The 22,897-nt window shown below is 38.2% G+C and overlaps 2 protein-coding genes across 3 annotated transcripts; both read left to right on the forward strand.

Annotated features, from left to right (window-relative positions):
- The first annotated feature begins 1,626 nt into the window (after positions 1–1,626).
- LOC118816490 (CD209 antigen-like protein E) lies at positions 1,627–9,467 on the forward strand. The gene is made up of 6 exons (XM_036582895.1): positions 1,627–1,825; positions 2,024–2,204; positions 6,662–6,877; positions 8,832–8,974; positions 9,073–9,179; positions 9,283–9,467. The coding sequence occupies exons 1-6, from the start codon at positions 1,802–1,804 to the stop codon at positions 9,434–9,436; spliced, it is 825 nt and encodes a 274-aa protein (XP_036438788.1). The 5' UTR covers positions 1,627–1,801; the 3' UTR covers positions 9,437–9,467.
- A 3,812-nt stretch (positions 9,468–13,279) lies between these two features.
- LOC118816489 (CD209 antigen-like protein E) lies at positions 13,280–22,897 on the forward strand. 2 transcript variants are annotated; one of them, XM_036582894.1, is made up of 6 exons: positions 13,280–13,443; positions 13,814–13,988; positions 18,560–18,817; positions 22,006–22,148; positions 22,231–22,337; positions 22,441–22,897. In XM_036582894.1, exons 2-6 carry the CDS (start codon positions 13,814–13,816, stop codon positions 22,592–22,594), a joined length of 837 nt encoding a protein of 278 aa, XP_036438787.1. In that variant the 5' UTR covers positions 13,280–13,443; the 3' UTR covers positions 22,595–22,897. The 2 variants fall into 2 exon arrangements, with proteins under 2 accessions (XP_036438787.1, XP_036438785.1); XM_036582892.1 differs by lacking the exon at positions 13,280–13,443 and having other exon boundaries at positions 13,583–13,988.

Here is a 22,897-nt window from a genome sequence, read left to right on the forward strand (position 1 = left end):
TTTACATCGTCTTTTTGTTTGTTTTATATCATTTGTGTGTATGTTTTGATGTTTTCCTACTGGCTAAGAAGTAGCCATTATATCCACTGAGATAGCAGTTTGGAGCGATTTTCCACCCGTGGCTCAGAGGTTTCTTGGGCTGGCTGTTTGGGTGATGCTACATCACAGCCATGATGAGTCAACAAGGCTTTCTGGAACAGAGACCTGACCAACGCTACATTGCAGCTATGTGGCTGCCTCCACGGATGACGCTGCACTACCGCTACATTGCTACATTGCAACTATACTATCACTTGGGTGACACTGCACGTGCACTATAAGGCCTGGACTGTTGGTGTTCAGCTGCAGGAAAATGCTACCCCTTCATGGCTAAGGACATTTTCGTACTTTGAGGCAAAGCCCCCACCAGCTGTGGGAACCGAAGTTTAATGTTGATTATGTATTTTGATACTTCAAGCATCCTTGAACATAGGAAAGAAGAATTGTCCAGGCTACGGTCTTTTTTGTTTTTCTTTATGGATGTGAAACCTGGACAATAAAAAGCAAGACAAGAAAAAATATTGTTGCCTTTGAACTTTCAGATACCAAGTGCACATTGCATGACTTTCAAAGATTGGCTACACTAGGGTGACCATTTTTTGTTTTTCAAAAACAAGGACACTGGGGGCAGGAGAGCGGCACTGGCTAGACAGTAGACAGCAAATGTCAAGATGAAAGCAAAGCCAAATGTGAGGAAATTAATTTTTTTTGTCCCAAAAAGAGGACATACTCTGGAAAAAGAAGATGTATAGTGAACATAGCTATACTGCTTATGTTAGACAATGTTTATCACTTGTGACCACCTGTTTGTTGATGCAGTGGTGCAGACACTACACAAGTGACTGCAGACAAGGCTCATACACAACCTTTCACCTAAAATAATCCATCACAAAGCACATCTGTTTACAGAATCCCACTGACTCACTAATGTGCCAAACTAGACAGAAGCTGCCAACGGCTGCTGCTCAGTGCTGCTCTTGCTACTTGTTATAGAGGTGCTCACACTACAAGATGTTTGAAAATATTGGGGCATCTGCAACAGCTCGCTGACTGGGCAAATGTCATTGCTTAACCTATCAGATTACATGAGAGTTGTCATAGGCACGTTGTAGCGGTTTGACGCCGAGCTGGGAGTCTGTTGGAGATCTAAAATATTTGTCTGCGACTGGAAAATCAGGGCTAAAATCATGTAGTGTGCACTCAGCTTAAGAGCATAATGGACAGTGCTGTGTACTTTTCCTTTTCCTTCTTTAGTTTTAACTATTGTCTGTCTATTCTATTTACATTTCCCTTGTTTCAAGATGCAGAGTGTCCCAACGATGGATTACATGGCTAGCAGATGTCCACCTCACTTTGGTGTTTCCTGACAGAGGGCTTTTTTGTCCTTACTAGTTGCACAAAAAGCTACTCATATGGGTTTATGACAGAGTGTCGACTGTTCTTTGTACAGGCCCAAACAGCCACTTGAATGTGTGTTAATCTGACATAACCCAGAGAAAAGACAACATTCCGGTGAAACAATATGCATACGGTCGGCAGCAGGTGGAATCGACTTGATGGCACAAATTAATAATAAATATAATATCTTGAGAAGGTTTAACCACTCATGCCTCAAACACAGGGTTCTAGTTCGTCCAAAGTATGTGCTAATGCTTGGTGACTTCCGTTGCTGACAACATCACAATGATTACGCTGCTACCAGACAGTAGATTACACAAGTGAAGACGTGCAGTGTCCTTACAGACAGAAAGAGACGAAGTCTATGCATGGGAGTCTTCTATCAGAGGTGGGTAGCAGCAGTTACATGTACATAAAATCATTTTCATATGATTATATTTTATATTCCAGATTTCTCTTGACTAAAGGAATCTACATTTTACTGTGTTCCATTTCACCATGTACATTATAGGCGATTATAGGCATCATTACTATAGTGTTATTTCAGTATGGCTTTGTTTACTCTACTCACCTCTGTATTCTCTAGATTAGAGAGATGTCTCAGGATCTTTACGAAAATTTCAACTACACTGAAGAGCCAAGCAGAGGAGAGCGAGTGGAAGTGGTGGTGGATATCTATGAAAGTGCGGATACTGTAAGAAATCACAATGCCAACACAGAAAGGGATGATGGCAGCACAAAAAGGAAACAACAAACTCACCACACAGGTATTGTTGCACTTAAAGACGCACCAATACTGATATTGGTATCGGGTATTGGGCTGATATCGTGCTCATTTGCTCATACTCATAAAAATTCACCAATACCAACACTCTGATACCCGCTGATACTATGTGATGTAAGCCTACAGTGTTGCGCTACTGAACAAATGACTCAAGCTGGCAGTGAAGGAAGCTTTGCTCACACAGAGAAGTGTTACTGACTCCAAGACAGTCTGACTCAAAGTCACTGGTCACTTTAAACATTCTCTGGGCAATTTCAGCCGTTTTTAAACAATCATGACCGCTTCACCAATACAGGTCCAGACAATTAGACCCGCTAAACAGATTTTTTTATTACAATTTTTTTGTAATAACTGTTTTTGTAAAATAGGCTCTAAAGAGACTGTATTGTCCTATTATCAGTGAATTAGCCTCAGATGTGATCCCTGCTGTCACTGTCACAGAGAGTTGTTGAAAGACATAGATGAGGAGCATCGAAACTATGACCTCCCAAAAACCCAAAGGCCAGCAGATCTGGGGGAAAAAAAGATAAGGTCAGTTTTTATCCCACTTAAAAATGTGCTTCACTTAGAGCTGCGCAGAAGTGCTGTTCTGACGCAGAATAAAATCCGCTCTTCTCCACTGTAGCACTACATGATCAAAGGTAACTAATGTAGCAAAGCTAGCCAATGCACACCATTTAGAATCTGCTAGATTTTAATGATTTAACTATAAATCGTTATGGTATTGGACTCGGTATTGGCTGAAAACAGTAATGGAAAACATGTACTTGGTCTGAAAAAACGGCATTGTTGCATCCCTAATTTAAAAAAATATATGTTTTAAAATCAAAATACTTGGTTTTGCTCACATCTAAGGTTTTCCAAAAAAATGCAAAAAAGACCATTTAAAAATACATGTGGAAGTGGAAAAAGAACTGAAAGGTAAATTGGGGAATGTTGTACTTCCTAACTGTCATTTAGATTTACATTTAGTCATCCACCGTGAAGCAAACAGACAAAGCCACAAAAAGTACTAGAAGATACTGTGAAAATCTACAACATAAGAGTTATGCTATATACAGGTCTAGCCACTGAGGAGCTGAGCACATTAAATGAGTAATTCTTTTCACACAAATACAAAAAACAATAAAACAATGTTTTTGCAGAGGATTAAATAGAAATTACAATAATTGTAAAAGGAACTGTGAATAAGTGGAAAAAGATGTTAAGCATTGCTTTAAGATGCGAGTCTTCAAACCACAGCAGAATGAACTGAGTTCCTGTGCAGTGGGGAAAAAGCACTAAAGCAGCGAGATCTAGCCTCAGTGGAGTGGTCAAGTCTGACGATGAGCAGTGTTTGAATGAGAAATTGAGTGGGTTATGTATTCAGGAACGTTTATAGTATAATGATTGTTGGAAGGAGAAATCTGCAGGATCTTGTGGAAGATGTTATGTGATCAGAAAAATGAAACTGTTCCAGGTTTTTAAGCTTGTTAAATTGTCGGATTTCTGTTCAAAGTAAGTCACAAAGTCCTCTGCAGTAAGACGAGATGTTGGAGAAAGATTCGAGTAGAGAGGGTGGAGGACTATTTTCATCGGTAGGAAATGTAGCTGTTTATCTTGAAGTGAAAAAAACATCTTCGATGCTGTGTCTGCAGAGAATTTGAGCAGGTCATAGTACTTGGCCAAATCTGTTGGAGCTGGATTTCCTATGCTTATTCTCAGCTCTACACAGCAATCTTGTGTCAGATTTGAGAGTGTCAGAGAGCTATGGACCAGAAAACAATGATCATGATGCTTTGGAGGTGTTTATGAAAGGAACCTTACCTCTTTGCTTTCTTCCCCACTGGCACTAGAGTCTGCACTAACAGTTTTAATCACCTTCTTGTTGCCTGTAACAGCACCACTATGAAAAATAACCAAGTCATAGAAAGAGCTAGCCAGGCTAAAGTATGGCCTCCCCAGAGCAGGGTTAGTTCTACTACAACGTTACAACTAAGCCACCCAAAGCAAACAATGAGAGAAGCTCATATCCTATCCCAAAAACTTAAAAATAGTTAACCCTCTATTGCACAGGTGTCAAGCACCAGTCCTTGCGGGCCAAAGCACTACATACTTCAGCACGCTGCCTCATTAAACACACCTGATTTAGCTCATCAGCTAATTAGCAAGGCTTTCACGAACTGAATTCAGAATGTTAGGTGAAGGTAAATGTTAATTTCTATGGCACTCTGACCTGGAAGGTCCCCAGTTTGACATGCCTGCTCTATTGAGTGGTGTTGCCATATGGCAAAAATGATGATCTCAATTTTAATAAAAGACAGTAATATAAAATCTATGTTTTACTGTTTGATTGTTAACATGTTTAAGTAATAATTCATGCAAAAAAGGGTTAATTTTGTTGACCTTTTTTCTTCACAGATTAATTTTAGTTTATATAAATAAAATGTATGTATCCTGCTGATTTTGATATTTTACTTTGTGCTCAAAAAATATACAGACAGTCTCTAATAAGTAGTCATATTTATTGATGTGTGTATTTTTATTTGGTTAGTAAAGCTCATTTGATTCAAACGCTACAAAATTCTCTTGAATTAAACGTGTTTGCAGATTTTCTATCAAATGTTACAATTATCTCCTTTGTCTGCTACCATTAACCACAGCTATGGGTTAAGCTGCAACATTTCTACTAACAAATGTTCCAAAACAGTCAGGGTTCAAAACAAAGATTATCCTTATTTTAGATGGGCCAACTGTTTCTATGAAAATAATAATCTTGCTGAAATCCAACCCCATTTCCAAAAAAGGTTTGCAAAGACGCTGTGCAAAATGTAAATAAAAACAAAATGCAACGATGTCCAAATCATTTAAACCCATGTAGTTCATTAAAAATACTACAAAGACAACAAATTAAATGTTTAAACTGAGAAATTTTTATTGTTTTTTGAAAAATATATTCCCATTTTGAATTTGATGCCAACAACATGTTCCAAAATAGTTGGGACGGGGGCATGTTTATCGCTGTGTTTCATCACCTCTTTTAACAACAGTCTGTAAGCATTTGGGAACTGAGGAGAGCAATTACTGTAGTTCTGAAAGTTAAATGTTTTCCCATTCTTGCTTGATATACGATTTCAGCGGCTCATCAGTTCGGGGTCTCCTTTGTCGTATTTTTCACTTTATAATGTGTCAAATGTTTTCAGTGGTGACCCACACTCTTTTAATACAGAGCCATGCTGTTGTAATAGATGCAGAATGTGGTTTGGCATTCCCTGAAAAAAGACGTCGTCTGGACGGCAGCTTATGTTGCCAAAACGTATATATCGTTCAGCATTAATGGTGCCTTCACAGATGTGCCAGTCACCCATGCCATGTGCACTAACGCACCTCTATATCATCATGAATACTGGCTGGCACTGATAACAAGCTGAGTGATCTTTATCCCGGAGGACACAGTGTCCATGATGTCCAAAACAAATTTAAATGTTGATTCGTCAGACCACAGGAGACTTTTCTGCTTCACCTCAGTCATTTTAAATGAGCACAGGCCCAGATAAGGTGGATCCAGTCTATGTTTTCATAGATAATGGTTTTCAGAAGTGTTACTGAGCCCATGCAGTGATTTCCACTACAGAATTATGTCTGTTTTTAATGCAGTGCCGCCTGAGGGCCCAAAAATCATGGCCAGCAAATACTGTTTTTTGGCCTTGTCTCTTGCATACAGAGGTTTCTCCAGATTCTCTGAATCTGTTACTGTTATTATGTACCGTAGACGATGAAAAGCAGTCTTTCACAGAGTGGTGAACGCCTCCGCATCTTTACTTCTGAAAGACTCAGCCTCTCTGGGTTGCTTTTTTATACTAGCTCATGTTACTGACCTGTTGCCAATTAACCACCAGGGTTGTATTTTTTAAATTAGCGAGTTTAAAAACAAAATGTGGTAGGCAGTGCTCTGGTATCCCCTACTACAACTGTACTGTGTTCATGTGTATTGCATAAAACGTATCATCACTAAATTTACACAAGCTAAGGTTGCGACAGAAGCCACTGCGACAGGAAGTGAGAAGAAACGTCAATATCAGGCACTGTTTGAAGTCAAAGAGTAAAGATTTAACAGCTGTTTGCTCATTTCTCATCTATTATTACAGCAGATTTAGGAGCCCTACTTACTTTAAAAAGTATCACATTTATTCATATATATGAATTTGATGTGCATCCTCCACCATCTCAACAAATTCTGAAACTTTCAATTCATTCGGCCACCAACTGAAGCATTCCTGGTATACGGAGCAGATCAAGAACATTCCCAAATATTTTAACTGTGAAAAACAGTAAACAAGTGGGTGATTTTTTTCAGAACAAAACCTTTGTGTTACGTCTCCTGGAGATGTTCTGCTCTGCACAGTTTAAATCTGCACAGTAAAAAAGAGTAAAGTGTCTGTATTCATTCCCTACTAACAGGAGACACTGCAGGGAGTAGACGCTACAGATTGACTGCAGTGTGTCTGGGGCTGCTGTGTGTTCTCCTGCTGACTGCCATCATAGTGCTGTGGATCAAGTTCAACAACCTGACTATACAGAGAGACCAGTTACAGACCAGTAACACCAACCTGACTAAAGCGAGTGAGCACTTCCAGAAAGAAAGAGATAAACTTCAGGAGAGGCTTTGTGAACTGAGTAAGTAAATATTCATCAACTGTTACATATCACTACCAGAGTTTGATTTAATTATTCCATTTGTTTAGTTTAAAGCACAGGAATATTTTTTTATTTACCTCCTAGAGTAAAAGATTTTAATAATCATGCTGCCACTCGAAAGCTCTTAAAAAGTCATCAGTAATGTGTAGGTCACACTAACCACATTTATATGCAAACAACAGACTACATTGCAAGTCAAACAGGGGTGCGCATTCCAACTAATTTTAAAATGTGAGTCTCCCTGATGGACAATTAACAGATAAACAGTTGACCATGTAGAAGAAAAAATAAACAAACAAAAATAGTGACATTCAAGCTAATGTGGAAAAACTACAGCTAACTGGCACAACATTGGATATTAATGAGGTCTCGATTTCATCTTACAGGTGGAAATGTGCCAACATGTTAGTTAATTAGAGAAATATGTTTTCACTGTTTTCACTGTTTCTGTGTTTCTCAACCCTGGTCTTAGAGGCCCACTGCCCTGCGTATGTTAGTGTTTTACCTGCTTTAACATGCTCACTTTAACTCAATAAAGGGTAATGAGCTGATTTGTTGGATCAGGTCTGTAGGGATCAAGGAAAACTCTAAAACATGCAGAGCAGTGGGACTTCAGGACCAGGACTGGGAAACACTAAGCTAGTGCTTCTAGTTAGCCTACTCAGCACTAAAGCCGCACCAGAGCTGTCTGTGCTCTCTCTGTCTTCTCTGCCATGCCCTTAATATCACATCCTTGGCAACATGGTAATGCTAAGGCACAGTGTATTTCATAGCAGCAAAGTGCAATGCAACACATTAATTTACATGCAAATACTTATTTGGCCAATAACAGCCTAGACCACATGTTTTAGTCACACTAAACTAAGACTGACTAAGACTTTTGGGGTTAATGTCAATCGAACTGAGCTGTTTACATAATCACAGCTTAGTTTTAGACTAATATTGAACATTTGGGGTGCATATAAATGTTATTAATGACTAACTACTAGTAAAGCAGTAGTTTAGGGTCTATTTCACACCAGATGCTGTATATCTTTTCCTTGTGCCGCGAGCAGCATACTAGCAGTTCTAGGCAGTATTTTTGGTATCAAGTACAATCAAGGACAATAAACAAATCTATTCTTACCTCTTTGACAAGTTGATAAAAATCCCTTTATGTCTCTGTGTGTGAATGAGATACCTCCTTCTTCCTCCTCCTCAGCAACAGTTAAACCACATCTATAATCATTGCAGAAAAATATTAAAGTAATCATAGAGCTATACGTAACGTGGTGAGAAAGTTAGCAACAGAAAATTAGTATAAATGTCACTTATAGAAATACTAGGAATCAGTGACCTCCACAAACAAACCATTTCAAAACATGTGAAGAGGCAGAAAGCTCAATGGGCAGTGTGAATTTCATACTGACCACAAAGGTGAATGTAGAGCCAAAGGTTATTTATGTCTAAGATAGCACTGAGTAGAAATATATGGATGATTGCATTGATAATACAATAAGGAATACACTGAGTTTTTAAATATAATTGATAATGTTAAAGTGGTGTTAAATGTAAGAAAAAATGTTTTCTTTTTGTACTATTTTACCTTACACCTTTCTGATACACATGTATTTTAAAAAATATGTCTTAGATCAAAAGCTTATCTCAAAACTATTGTAGAATTATGTGACATCGCAGCACATTCATAACCATTTCCTGTCAGGCACAACCAACTTTCTGTGGTGGAGCTTTTAGGGGTCTTAGATGTCTGGTTCCTATCACCATCAGTATGAATAATTCTGACTTTGGAAGATTCTCTAAAATAAAGCATTTCACAGCAAACCGCTTTAACTTTATTTACCTCATAACTAAATGTTGCAGAAATTCTGAAGAATCATTTGAATTCCCCTTTAACTGAGCTGACCTATTAATGCATGACTTTCTCCATGAAAAGGGAAAAACACTGAGCAGGCACAGGGGTGTTTCAGAGGCAGTGTCTACTACATCTCTACTGAGAAGAAGAGCTGGAATGAGAGCAGAAAGGACTGCAACAGTAAAGGAGCAGACCTGGTGATCATAAACAGCAGAGAAGAACAGGTGAGAGAGAGAGAGAGAGAGAGAGACAGACAGACAGACAGACAGAGAGAGTGCTTCAACTGTATGTATTCACATACTTTCATACTGTACCATGTCAGGAGTTCATCAGTTCAGTATTGGGCAACACTGAAGCTTGGATTGGTCTGACGGACATCGACACAGAGGGGGTCTGGAAATGGGTAGACAGCTCATTACTGACCACTAAGTAAGAGACCACTAAAATTAACTCTGTTCATGATACAGTTATTCGCTCTCTAAGAAGGTCTAGAGGTGTGATAGTGAAGACAATCTGATTCTCTGTGTTTCAGGTTCTGGTTCGAGGGGGAACCAAATGATTTTAATAAAAATGAGGACTGTGCTGTAACTGGCTATAGAGATGCTGGATCTGAACGTGTATCAACCTGGGCTGATTTTCCCTGTAGTCACATTATAGTTGGACTCTGTGAGAAAAGTTTAATATAATTTTAATTTTATCTACATAACAGAGAACAGTTAAAACTGATTTTATATATATATACACACATACACACACACATATATCTAAAAAATATAATGTGTATAAAGCTGTGCAATAATCTGTGTAAACTGCATGTACATTTTATATGTTCCTCTCTGCATTATCAGTGTTTGTAATAGGACGTGTATTTAAATTTAGAGACAATGTAAAGCATTCTTTATTCTCCAGTTGTACTTCTGAAACACACACACACACACACACAGTCTGCAGCAGCTTAGACCTGCTTTCTACGCCATCTGTACTGTGCACATTTTTTAGCATTAACTGAATTAAATCTTTCACATATTAAACAATATAATATTCAGTCATTTTTGAAAACTATTTCATCTCTTTTTGTGACTGGCCTCGCATTACCATTTCGCACCAGCCGAATAGTCTTCAATGAGTGGGAGTGAATGAAGATCATCAGCATGTTTACAGCTAAGTCCTTTAATTTTGGAAAGTAGACAGACATAATCCATTTAAACATCCAATTAAACTTACCAATAACTTTCCAGTTTTCTACAATAAACAGGTTTTGGTCAGTAGCACACTAGCATTACTGCTACTGAGTGCTGATTGGCTGGCGAGCCAAACAGCTCAGTGGCTGAGTAAAGCAGTTCACACTCATTGACATCACAAATATATATACGGCACTGTTCAAACAGAACAACGGAGTTCAAAAGTGCTAAAAAACTTAACAGCTGTGTTAAAGTATTTTATGCTCTTCTGTTTTGAGAAAAGAAGAGCATTCATCTGTAAGAATTTACAAACTACTATTTTACAAAAGAGCTCCACAGGAACATTTTGGCCCTCTAGCGTTTGACAAACCTGAAAGACAAAGAGTGGCAATTCCCCTCACTAGAATTTCTCTGGTGTGGGTTCATAGCTCCCCACAGCCCAAAGGGATAAGCGGATTAGAAAATGTGTGTTTGAGTTCATAGCTGTTTTCTCTCTTTAAATGAAGCACACAAAAGCAACCTGCATGCTAATAGTCACACCTTGCAGAGAAACTTAGTAAACAAGTACGTTCCAAAGCCATGTTCACATACTTTACATAGTTTCTATCATTATAGCAGACTCTGGAACTCAGCTACAGATGTCTGTGGGAAATCTTGAAGTATTATATTTTCATAATTTTATAACCAATCTGAACCATCGGGACACTGAAGCTGTACAGAAAAAGCTGAGAGTTTTAGACAATATGTCTAAAGTAACCCCCCAGCAGAGACACTGGACAATTTACTCTAGCATTACTCTTACAACTTATTAATGCCCCTTATTTGTCAACTGTTTGAACAGTGAACAAAGGGTAATACAACATTACGTATATGTATTATTTAGCATCTGTTTTAAATTAAATTAGTCCACTCTAGGGTTGGCTTACGTGACCCTAACGGGGATGGCTGCATAGTGTGAACTTCATACAACCAAGGCAAACAACATGGCGAATACAGCTGAGGTGCTAACCGAGCTAAAAGCTCTTTGGATGGAAGCTGCATGAAATGTCAAACTCTATCACAGCACTAGAGAACGATGTGGTCTACATCAAACGAGATGCAACAGCCAATGAAAAACACACAGAGGAAGCTGAGACTTGTATAGTTGCAGAAGAAGAAAAGCTAGCCAGAACCCAGTTGACCTCAGCTTCAGCTACAAAGTGAATAGCGTGCCTAGAAGCAAAGACGGACAACCTGGAGAACCGTGGGAGAAGGAAGAATATTTGGGTGCTCCGTCTCAAAGAGGGCGCCCCCTTTTGAAATTCATGCATGATATCCTACCCAAATGGCTTGATATAGAACCCGACAAATCCTTTTAATTGGAAAGACTGTACCGTACGTTTGCACCTGCTAGGCTTAATCACAACAGAGCTGTTCTCATCCATTTTTTACATTTCCAAGACAAAGCATTTGTGCTACACTCCACGATACATCAGGTCATTAAACACAATGAAACCAAACTTTAATTCGCCCAGGACCTCTCTGCAGAAACTATCTGACACAGATGTGAGTTTGATGGCATCAGGAAGCTGTTTAACGATATGGGAACTTTTCATGGGTTTCATTACCGTTTGTGCAAGCTAACAGGAAGTTTCAGCTGTTTTCTTCGCCACAGGAGGCTGAGAAATTTACCGTAATATCAGGTTTGAATTGTCTGCCCTACACAAGAAGGGTTGAGTGTGTTTTCTGTTATATATGAATACATGCTCATCATCCCAACATTACAGGTTAATGTCAAAAAAGGACATTATGAGGCTGACAATATAATCATTTTCTTTTATGTATACGGAAGGATTCCTTATTTCAGACCGCCACATTGTCTGTTCAGTCCAAACTGTGTTGTGATCAGTTTTTTCCCCCTTGCTAACACCTGCATGTGCCTGCTGTTCTGTAGAGCCAAATGTTATCTTAGGGGGATAAGCAATCATTTTTTCTTTAATACAACTAGATATAATTTCTCAAATATACTGTAGGTTGTGGATGGGTATTTGCCACCTGCCAGAGAAGTTAAGAGTTGTACCTGTTATAACAGGATTGCATTGTCATTTGAGGACATGGCTGCTGTCTCTGGGAGAGGGGGGAAGGAAGTGGAAGGGGGGTTTCATAACATCCTCTTTTTTGGTTTGTTTTTATTGTTTTTTCTTAGTCCTCTACGGTCACACACTATCAATACAATACACAAATTTCAATATAACACACTTAATGTAATGACATTTAACTGCTGCCTTCCTGCTAGAAAGCAATCTGTCTAGTGAGGAGCACAAAAGCTCAAGAGAGATTTGGTGGGACAGGTCTATTTTTCAAACTGTACAAGCAAAAAAGGGGAACGGCTCATTTATAAAAATCTTTATATCCAAAGAACAACACAATGACTGTGAGGGTAAATTTGTACTGATTCATGCAATTCTTCATGGCAAAGTACATACATTGTTTAACATACATTGTTTGGTGCACATCAAATCAGGACTGTCCTAAATTTATGACTGATGGTTGCATTATTTAATCAGTATAATACAGATTGTGGAATAGTATCTGGGGACTTTCATTGCTGTATGAACTGTAACTTAGATAAATCTTTGCTGTTTGCAGTTTGATCAACACTGCATACTGCCCATGTACCAGTCTGTTGCTGTGACAACTCTAAATTTCAGTCTGGAATTCATCAATCTCTCCTAGTGACACAAGGAAAACACTTTACTGAGTACTGTAAACATGTCTATGCTAATTGCGAGCTGCTAAATTTAGTAGTAAATAAAACAGACATCACTAGATCAGAAACATGCAAAATAAAATGTAGCTTTTAGGTTTGTGAAGATCTCAAAAACTTAAATGTGCTCTTGGTCAGACAGCAGACCAAAAGGGAAAGGGACATAGGAGGCATCAGAACAGTTTGCAAGAGCACAGTACACTGTAAAAAGTGAAACAGGGCAGGAGTTGATTTGAAATGGTAAATGGTAAATCATGCAGAACGTACTTCAGAAACATTATCTTTCCCAAGGCAGACTGACTTTACTACCCTCTAATGGCATCCTAGCACAACTCAAGTCTTTAATAAGTTCTACTAGTGTCTGCTTTTTCAGACTATTCACTAAAAAAAAACTGCATAAAAAGCCTTATAACTCCTGAATAACAGCAGTTATTAACCACTTGATGTGGAATTAATAATGTACAAAATCAAAATGGCTCAGCATCCAACACTCTAAATGTACAATACTCACAAATCAGATTATTATTATACTGATTTTATGTTATTATTTGTAATATGTTGAGTACAAAACAGCACAGCACTGGAAGCTCTGCTGCATTCACGCCTCAACCACACTGTTACACAATAACAGGGCTAAAGCTTGGTGACTTCCGTTATGAAGGACTGCCACAATTACAAACTGCCATTTACAGTTAACAGTTAAGAAATGCAGTATTCATACAGACAGAGACAAAGTCTTCGATGATTTTACATTTTCCTGTCAGAGGTGAGTTGTTACAAACAGTTATATTTACTCAGTTACATGTACTAAGACAAGGAGTTGACAGATTAATACTTTTTATCGTATTTTCAATTGATACTTCTACATATATTCAAGTATACTTGTGAGGAAAGGAGTCTATTCTTAAGTCTCACTTACTTATTTATATTTCAAGCTCTGTGTCAAATCTAATCTGGGTAAAGCCCAAAGTATGTATTAGTGCTGTAATGTCTGGCTTCATACTTCTTTAAAATCCTTTTTTATTTTTGGTTACTTCTACTTTTTCTCATCTTCTACACTTCTACTGAATCATTATTTCATGGTGTTCATTAATTATTGGTTACTCTCCCACCTCTGTCTCCTACTAATTCGAGAGATGTCTCCGAGTGTTTATGAAGATCTGAAGAACTGCTTAGGGAAGCTGAAGAGAGAAGAAATAGAAGACTTTGTGGTGGTTGTCTATGAGTGCACCAATACTGTTAGAGGCCATGACTCCAACAAAGAGAAGGAGTACGCCAGCACAAGAAAGAACCTTCAAATTCACCAGCCAGGTATTATTAGAAAGCTCCTTTTTACACTTATCTAAAAATTGGTGTTTAAATATCCAAATAGTCAAGATAAGCAGATCACTTTAGTAGGAGAATCAGCTCCTATCCGGGGAGTCTGACATCCATTTGTTGGGGAGTCATACGAAGTTGTTATCTATCAAATGTCAATTGATACTGATGTGTCACTGTGAACGATTCATTTTTTAACTAAGGATCTTTTTTGGGTAAATGAACTACACTGAGTCACCTTCCTGAAAGATTCATTCTGCTCAGATAGTGTTTTACATGACTAGCTGTTCAGCATAAACCTCACGCTTTCATGTGCACATGCAAAAGGATTAATCGCAGCCTGAATATCTAAGTCTGGATTAACAGAGAAAGCTGTTGACCGCCATTGTAGAATGAGTTAACCTCGGGTGTGTTTGTTTGGGTTAGAGAAGCTGAAACTTGAAGAGTTGTCAATTGTAGTAGAAGCTTGTAGAACTGACAGAACACAAAGGGCAAAATGTCTATTTGACTATTCAACTACAAGACTGTGAGCAGCTTTAAAAGCTGCCATCTGCTAGAGGGGGCCGGAGACACAAGATGCCTATGTTTAAACAACAGTGGGCTTGTTTGAGCTCAACTGCACCTCACCTTGACGTCTGTAATGAAGTAAGTAAGTAAAGTTTTATTTATATAGCGCTTTTTACAACAGGTGTTGTCACAAAGCAGCTTTACAAGAAAATGAGCATTACAAAAAGAAGTCCGGGTCCGAGCCCCCATGAGCAAGCCAGTGGCGACAGTGGCAAGGAAAAACTCCCTAAGAGAAACAGGAAGAAACCTTGAGAGGAACCAGGACTCAGAAGGGGAACCCATCCTCCTCTGGTCAACACCGGATAGTAAACATTGTTAGTATAAAGTATTATAGTACAAAAACAGGGTAAAACGTGAAGGAAACAATTATTTATCTTTACATCTTTACAGTTTTGTTAATGAATATTTAGAAACTTTACATATTTTAATAGGCTACACGCTGAGTTCAGTTTAGTTTTCTCGTTTTTTTGGTCCATATTTTCTCTCTCTTCTCTCCATCCTTTTTTACTTAGACATTCATAAGAATGGAATTAGACTAGTTTTAGTGATGTAAAGATAAATAAACTTGTCACCATTCAACGGTCTTACTTTTGTAAAAAAGTAATGGATACATGTCCTTTCCAATAATCATTTAAATAAAAAATACGGTCTTTTACATCGCTGTGGAGGAATTTTGGCCCATTCTTCTTTGCAGAATTGCTACATTGGAGGGTTTGCCAGCATGAAATACCCATTTAACGTCTTGCCACAGTTTCTTAATGGGATTAAAGTCAGGACTTTGACTGGGCCACTCCAAAACCTTTTGAAAAATTCTGTTTCTTTTGGGCCACTGAAAGGTGGACTTGCTTGTGTGTCTCAGATCATTGTCTTGCTGCATAACCCAAATGCGCTGGAGCTTTAGGTCACAAACTGACAGGTGGACATTCTCTTAAGGATTTCCTGATGGAGAGCAGAATTTATGGTTCCATCAATTATAACAGGTCATCCAGTTGTTGCAGAAGCAAAGCAGCCCCATATCATCACAATACCACCATTATATTTGATTATTGGTATGATCTCATGGTGGAACACCATGTTATGCCTGATGTAATGGGACCCATGTCTTCCAAAAAGTTTCACCTTTGACTCATTAGTCCACAGAATGTTATCCCAACAGTCTTACGGGTCGTCTAGATTTTTTTTTTTTAACAAATGCGAGATGAGCCTTTGTGTTCTTTTTGGTCAAGAGTGATTTGTGCCTTGCAGCTCTCCAATGGATGCTATACTTTACTGGTTTTTTAATGGTGGAATTGTGTACACTGACCTTCACTTAGGCAAGTGAGGCCTACAGTTCTTTAGATGTTTGTCTGGGTTCTTTTGTGACCTTCTAGATAAGTCATCGATGCACTCTTGGTGAAATTTTGGTAGGCTGGTTCACTGCTGTTTCACTGCATTTCTCCATTTGTGGATAATGTCCCTCACCGTGGTTTACTGGAGTGCCAGAGCTTTAGCAATGACATTGAACCTGTCCAGAGTGGTAGATTTCAATGACCTTGTTTTGCATCTGTATTTGAATTTCTTTAGAATGTGACATCATGTGCTGCTTTTTGAGACCTTCTAGTCTGCTTCACATTGCCAGACAAGCTCTATTTAAGTGATATTTAGATTCAACAGGTCTGGCAGTAATCATGCCTGGGTGTGGCAGTGAAATTGAAACCAACAGTTAATTGAATTTGGTTAATTGGTTGGTTTAGTAGCTAAGGGGCAGTTACTTTTTCACACAGGGCCAGGTAAGACTGTAACAGCACCACTATGAAAATAACCAACTCATAGTAAGAGCTAGTCAGGCTAAAGTATGGCCTCCACAGAGCAGGGCTAGTTCTTACACAATGTTACACCTAAAGCCGGGGTTACACTACGTGACCTTTACTTCGAATTTAGCCCCGATTCTCAGTCTGGCTGAGTCTCTGCTAGTTGGCTCTATAGTCTGCAGATTTTTGGGTCAGTCACAGCAGACAGTAGGAAAGAGAATCGAGTAGTGTGCGAAGGGTGCAGACTCAGATTTTTGGCCTCCTGATTGCGTTTCACACCAGTTGGAGTTTATCAAACGTGTTTGATTTTTTTTTCGACCCGACTGAGCGTAATCTGGTAGTGCATACTGGTCAACGACTCAATCTGAACAGACCAGCCAACAGCCAATGAAAACAGAGTGCAAAAGAAGAAAATACAGCAAGTAAAGAAGAAAAATGGTGAAAAGTCGCTCACATGTGGAGCTTTTTAATTAGCTGAGTTTGAGGTACAAGCACAATCGAGTTTATGTAAATTTAAAACACTAAAAAAAAACATTATCATATTTTTAAACCTATGATCCTCACTTAAAGATGTTTACCTACTTCTTCTTTACTGTGTCAGTGCAAACGCCAGAGAAAAGAAGACAGCAGTTAAGTAACAGCTTAAAAGTTGTGTAGTGTTTGATCCCCAATATTTCAGTTGCCCAAAAAAAATCAGCAAAAACCAGTCAGATAGTGTGAGATGCCCAGTCTTTTTATGATTTGTTAAGGCTTTAAAAGTCGTGTAGTGTACTCAAGGCTTAAGCCAGAAAGCATTGAGGCAAGTCCACATCCTCTCCAAAACTTAAAAAAATTTACCCTCTATTGCATGGTGTTGCCATATGGCAACAATTACTTTCTCTCAATTTTACTAAAAGGCAGTAATATAAAATCTATTTTACTGTTTTTAATTTTACTTTGAAAGGACAAATACTTGATGACCAGAAAATCTAATTACGATGATACCATTACCATACATTCCAATTAACAATTGGAATTATGTTAATTTAACTGTGTAAAAATTAGGATATAAACTTCAACTCTAAGTTGGATTTGTCTAGACTTGTTTTCAATAAAAGGATGTTTTTAGAGAAAAATCTAATTTTATGGTAGTTTCCATGATTGTGCGTTGTTGCCATATGGCCCTTTAAAAAACATTTTTTAATATTTCCATTATTTAAGCAATTTTAAATAATAAAAACATTTTACAATTATTTTAATTAATAATTCATGCAATAGAGGTTTAAATTTGTGGAACTTTTTTCCACAAAATTAAAATTAACATTTATGTAAAATGTTATGCTGATATGTTATACTTTTTGTTCAAAATAATGAATAGACAGTCTCTATTAAGTAGTCATGTTTATTTTGCATTTTTATACATTTGGGTAGTAAAGCTGATTTGATTCAAGCACTACAGAATTCTCTTGAATTAACTGTGTTTGCAAACAGTTCAAGCAATTGTCACAATTAGCCACACAGTCTAATTGTCATCTTGCTCAAATATTTTTTAAATTAGCGAGTTTAAAAACCAATGTGGTAGGCAGTGCTCTGGTATCCCCTACTGCAACTGTACTGTGTTCATGTGTATTGCAGTAAAACATATCATCACGAACTTTACACAAGCTAAGGTTATGACAGAAGCCACAGCGTCAGGAAGTCAGAACAAACGTTAATATCAGGCACTGTCTGAAGTCAAAGAGTAAAGATTTAACACCTGTTTGCTCATTTCTCACCTATTTTAAAGCAGACTTAAGAGCACTACTGACTTTAAAGAAGTACCACATTTACTCATAAATATATCTATCTTTCTTTGATATGCATCCTCCACCATTGCATCGAATTCTGAAACTTTCAATTCATTGAGCGACTAACTCAAGTATTCTTGGTGAACGGAGCAGATCAAGAAAATTCCCAAATATTTTGACTGTAAGAAACACTAAACAAATGGGTGAATTTTTCAGAACAAATCCTTTTTGTTGAGTCACATTATTTGTACATTGAAAAAGAAAGGTAACGCTCAACAATACAACGGAAGCAGTGCTTATGGCAATATAACACTTTCTCAAGAAGACAAGGAGTCCTTAAAAGCAGTGTTCCCTAAATCTTCCCCTGGAGACGTACTGCTCTACGGTTTAATTCTGTACAGTAAAAAAGAGTAAAGTGTCTGTATTCATTCCCTACCAACAGGAGACACTGCAGGGAGCAGAAGCTACAGGCTGGCTGCAGTGTGTCTGGGGCTGCTGTGTGTTCTCCTGCTGACTGCCATCACAGTGCTGTGGATCAAGTTCAACAACCTGACTATACAGAGAGACCAGTTACAGACCAGTAACACCAACCTGACTATACAGAGAGACCAATTACAGACCAGCAACACCAACCTGACTAAAGCGAGTGAGCAGTTCCAGAAAGAAAGAGATAAACTTCAGGAGAGGCTTTGTGAACTGAGTAAGTAAATATTCATCAACTGTTACATATCACTACCAGAGTTTGACTTAATTATTTTATTTGTTTAGTTTAAAGCATGGTATTTTTATATTTACTTCCTAGAGTAAAAGATTTTAATCATGCCACCACTTGAAAACTCTCAAAAAGTAATCAGTAAGGTGTAGTTTAAACTAACGACATCTATATGCACACGACAGCCCAACTACATCGCAAGTCAATCTAAGAAACAGGGGTGTGCATTCTGACTAATTTTAAAATGTGAGTCTCCCTGAAGGACAATTAACAAATAATCAGTTGACCATGTAGAAGAAAAAACTAACAAACAAACAAACAAAAATAGTGACATTCAAGCTAATGTGGCAAGACTACAGCTAACTGATACAACACTGGATGTTACTGAGGACTCAATTTCATCTCACAGGTGGAAATGTGCCAACATGTTAGTTAGTCAGAGAAACATGCTTTCACTGTTTCTGAACCGAACGTCAGCTAGAGCAGTGTTTCTCAACCCTGGTCTTAGAGGCCCACTGCCCTGCGTATGTTAGTGTTTTACCTGCTTTAACGTGCTCACTTTAACTCAATAAAGGGTAATGAGCTGATTTGTTGGATCAGGTCTGTAAGAATCAAGGAAAACTCTAAAACATGCAGAGCAGTGGGACTTCAGGACCAGGACTGGGAAACACTAAGCTAGTGCTTCTAGTTAGCCTACTTGGCACTAAAGCCACACCAGAGCTGGCTGTGCTATCTCTGTCTTCTCTGCCATGCCCTTAATATCACATCCTTGGCAACATGCTAATGCTAAGGCACGTGTATTTCATAGTAGCAAAGTGCAATGTAACACATTAATTTACATGCAAATACTTATTTGGCCAATAACAGCCTAGACCACATGTTTTAGTCACACTAAACTAAGACTGACTAAGACTTTTGGGGTTAATGCCAATCGAACTGAGCTGTTTACATAATCACAGCTTAGTTTTAGACTAATATTGAACATTTGGAGTGCATATAAATGTTATTAATGACTAACTACTAGTAAAGCAGTAGTTTAGGGTCTATTTCACACCAGATGCTGTATATCTTTTCCTTGTGCCGCGAGCAGCATACTAGCAGTTCTAGGCAGTATTTTTGGTATCAAGTACAATCAGGACAAAAAAAACAAATCTAGTCTTAACTCTTTGACAAGGTGATAAAAATCCCTTTATGTCTCTCTGTGTGGGTGAATGAGATACCTCCTTCTTCCTCCTCCTCAGCAAAAGGTAAACCACATCTATAATCATTGCAGAAAAATATTAAAGTAATCATAGAGCTATACGTAACGTGGTGAGAAAGTTAGCAACAGAAAATTAGTATAATGTCACTTATAGAAATACTAGGAATCAGTGACCTCCACAAACAAACCATTTCAAAACATGTGAAGAGGCAGAAAGCTCAATGGGCAGTGTGAATTTCATACTGACCACAAAGGTAGAGCCAAAGGTTATTTATGTCTAAGATAGCACTGAGTAGAAATATATGGATGATATCTTAGGAATGGTTTACTGACAAATCAAATGCAGTCAATCACCAAGTTTCAACATGTTTGGTGTCTGAAGTTTACTTCAGTAGTTTTGCACTGGGACTACAAGGCTAAAGTAGCTAACAAGTATTGAGAGTCTGTGTCACCCAGTGTTTTTGATGGAAGGGGTGAATTTAAAATTTTAAAATTAGACATTTTGGGGGTTCGCGGTTGTCAAGAGATTGCGAGTCCGATCCCTGGTGATGCTATAGGCATCCGTGGCTGGGATTCCAAAAGCTCACAAATGTCCTCGCTCTTTGGGTGGATACGATGGCCATCCCCCCAGTTTGAAAAGATGCACTGGCTGGCTTCAAAGCTCTCGGAGGAAGCCTGTGCTTGCCTTCGCCCTCCTAGCACTGGTGGTATCATGTGATTGGGAGAGTCCTGACTTCTAGTGGGTGGAACTGGATACGACTTAACTGGGGAGAGAATGTGGGGGGAAAAAAAAAGAATATTAGATCTTTCAGTGAACCATTCCTTTAAAAACAGACACATACAGACTTCGTCAGCGTGTGAAGAGTGAGATCTCTGAGGCTTTAATGTTGGTAGCGTGCTGATCAAGGACCAAGAATCTGTGGGATATACTGTGGCATGTTTAGGAAAAGTTAAAGGTTCTCTAGCATTTACTGCATTTGGTTCATTTTGCTATGGACTCTTATTGTAGAGGGTGGGATTAGGAACCATCCAGAGGGTGAGTGTCTATATGTATGTGTGTGAGCTGGATGAGAGAGAGGACAGCAGAGAGACATGAGCTGAGTCAGAGAGCAAGCTGTTAGAGAAAACTTTGCTATGTATGAGGGGCTGAAAACAGCTGGAAAATAAAGCACCACAGCTTGTTCGAAAGTAGTGTTTCTTAATAGCAGTGAGCACTAAAATATATACAAACTACAGATGTAACTAACAGGTGGTAGAGCATAAAGGCAATAACAGAATACAAGAACAAAGTACTTTATTGTTTAATTTGAACTTTTTTCCAAACATTTTTGTTTAAAATGAATGTTTAAGTCATTCAGAGTGTTTTGATGTGAAATGGTTCACTGTATACAAACACAGAGAATTTGATTTCTTTACAGTGGTGGTGATAGAAACCAGGGGTCACAATATGTAAACACAAACATAGCCATTTTATTTACTATCCAGTATGACCAATAAACATACATGAGGTTTTAAAAGCATTGATAATACAATAAGGAATACACTGAGTTTTTAAATATAATTGACAATGTTAAAATGGTGTTAAATGTAAGAATTTTTTCTTTTTGTACTATTTTACCTTACACCACATGTACCTTTCTGACACACATGTATTTTAAAAAATATGTCTTAGATCAAAAGCTTATCTCAAAACTATTGTAGAATTATGTGACATCGCAGCACATTCATAACCATTTCCTGTCAGGCACAACCAACTTTCTGTGGTGGAGCTTTTAGGGGTCTTAGATGTCTGGTTCCTATCACCATCAGTATGAATAATTCTGACTTTGGAAGATTCTCTAAAATAAAGCATTTCACAGCAAACCGCTTTAACTTTATTTACCTCATAACTAAATGTTGCAGAAATTCTGAAGAATCATTTGAATTCCCCTTTAACTGAGCTGACCAATTAATGCATGACTTTCTCCATGAAAAGGGAAAAACACTGAGCAGGCACAGGGGTGTTTCAGAGGCAGTGTCTACTACATCTCTACTGAGAAGAAGAGCTGGAATGAGAGCAGAAAGGACTGCAACAGTAAAGGAGCAGACCTGGTGATCATAAACAGCAGAGAAGAACAGGTGAGAGAGAGAGAGAGAGAGACAGACAGAGAGAGTGCTTCAACTGTATGTATTCACATACTTTCATACTGTACCATGTCAGGAGTTCATCAGTTCAGTAGTTGGCAACACTGAAGCTTGGATTGGTCTGACGGACATCGACACAGAGGGGGTCTGGAAATGGGTAGACAGCTCATTACTGACCACTGAGTAAGAGACCACTAAAATTAACTCTGTTCATGATACAGTTATTCGCTCTCTAAGAAGGTCTAGAGGTGTGATAGTGAAGACAATCTGATTCTCTGTGTTTCAGGTTCTGGTGGAAGGGGGAACCCAATGATTTTGATAAAAAGGAGGACTGTGCTATAACTGGCTATAAAGGTGATGAATCTGAACGTGTATCAACCTGGGCTGATTATCCCTGTAGTCACAGTATAGTTGGACTCTGTGAGAAAAGTTTAATATAATTTTAATTTCATCTACATAACAGAGAACAGTTAAAACTGATTTAATTTACATACACACACACACACACACACACACACATATATATATACATACATACATACATACACACATAGATATAATGTGTATAAAGCTGTGCAGTAATCTGTGTAAACTGCATGTACATTTTATATGTTCCTCTCTGCATTATCAGTATTTGTAATAGGACGTGTATTTAAATTTAGAGACAATGTAAAGCATTCTTTATTCTCCAGTTGTACTTCTGAAACACACACACACACACACACACACACACACACACACAC

This window comes from Colossoma macropomum, unplaced genomic scaffold (assembly GCF_904425465.1).
Source record: "Colossoma macropomum unplaced genomic scaffold, Colossoma_macropomum, whole genome shotgun sequence".
Taxonomy (NCBI): Eukaryota; Metazoa; Chordata; class Actinopteri; order Characiformes; family Serrasalmidae; genus Colossoma; species Colossoma macropomum.

What these genes read in the sequence shown, in the direction of transcription:
- LOC118816490 (XM_036582895.1), top strand. Translation starts at nt 1,802, where the DNA reads ATGCATGGGAGTCTTCTATCAGAG. An exon ending in GGAGAGGCTTTGTGAACTGA is followed by an intron (nt 6,878 to 8,831) that starts GTAAGTAAATAT and finishes CTCCATGAAAAG; the next exon opens with GGAAAAACACTGAGCAGGCA. An exon ending in AGCTCATTACTGACCACTAA is followed by an intron (nt 9,180 to 9,282) that starts GTAAGAGACCAC and finishes TCTGTGTTTCAG; the next exon opens with GTTCTGGTTCGAGGGGGAAC.
- LOC118816489 (XM_036582892.1), top strand. Translation starts at nt 13,757, where the DNA reads ATGGTGTTCATTAATTATTGGTTACTCTCCCACCTCTGTCTCCTACTA. An exon ending in CCTTCAAATTCACCAGCCAG is followed by an intron (nt 13,989 to 18,559) that starts GTATTATTAGAA and finishes CCCTACCAACAG; the next exon opens with GAGACACTGCAGGGAGCAGA. An exon ending in TAAACAGCAGAGAAGAACAG is followed by an intron (nt 22,149 to 22,230) that starts GTGAGAGAGAGA and finishes GTACCATGTCAG; the next exon opens with GAGTTCATCAGTTCAGTAGT.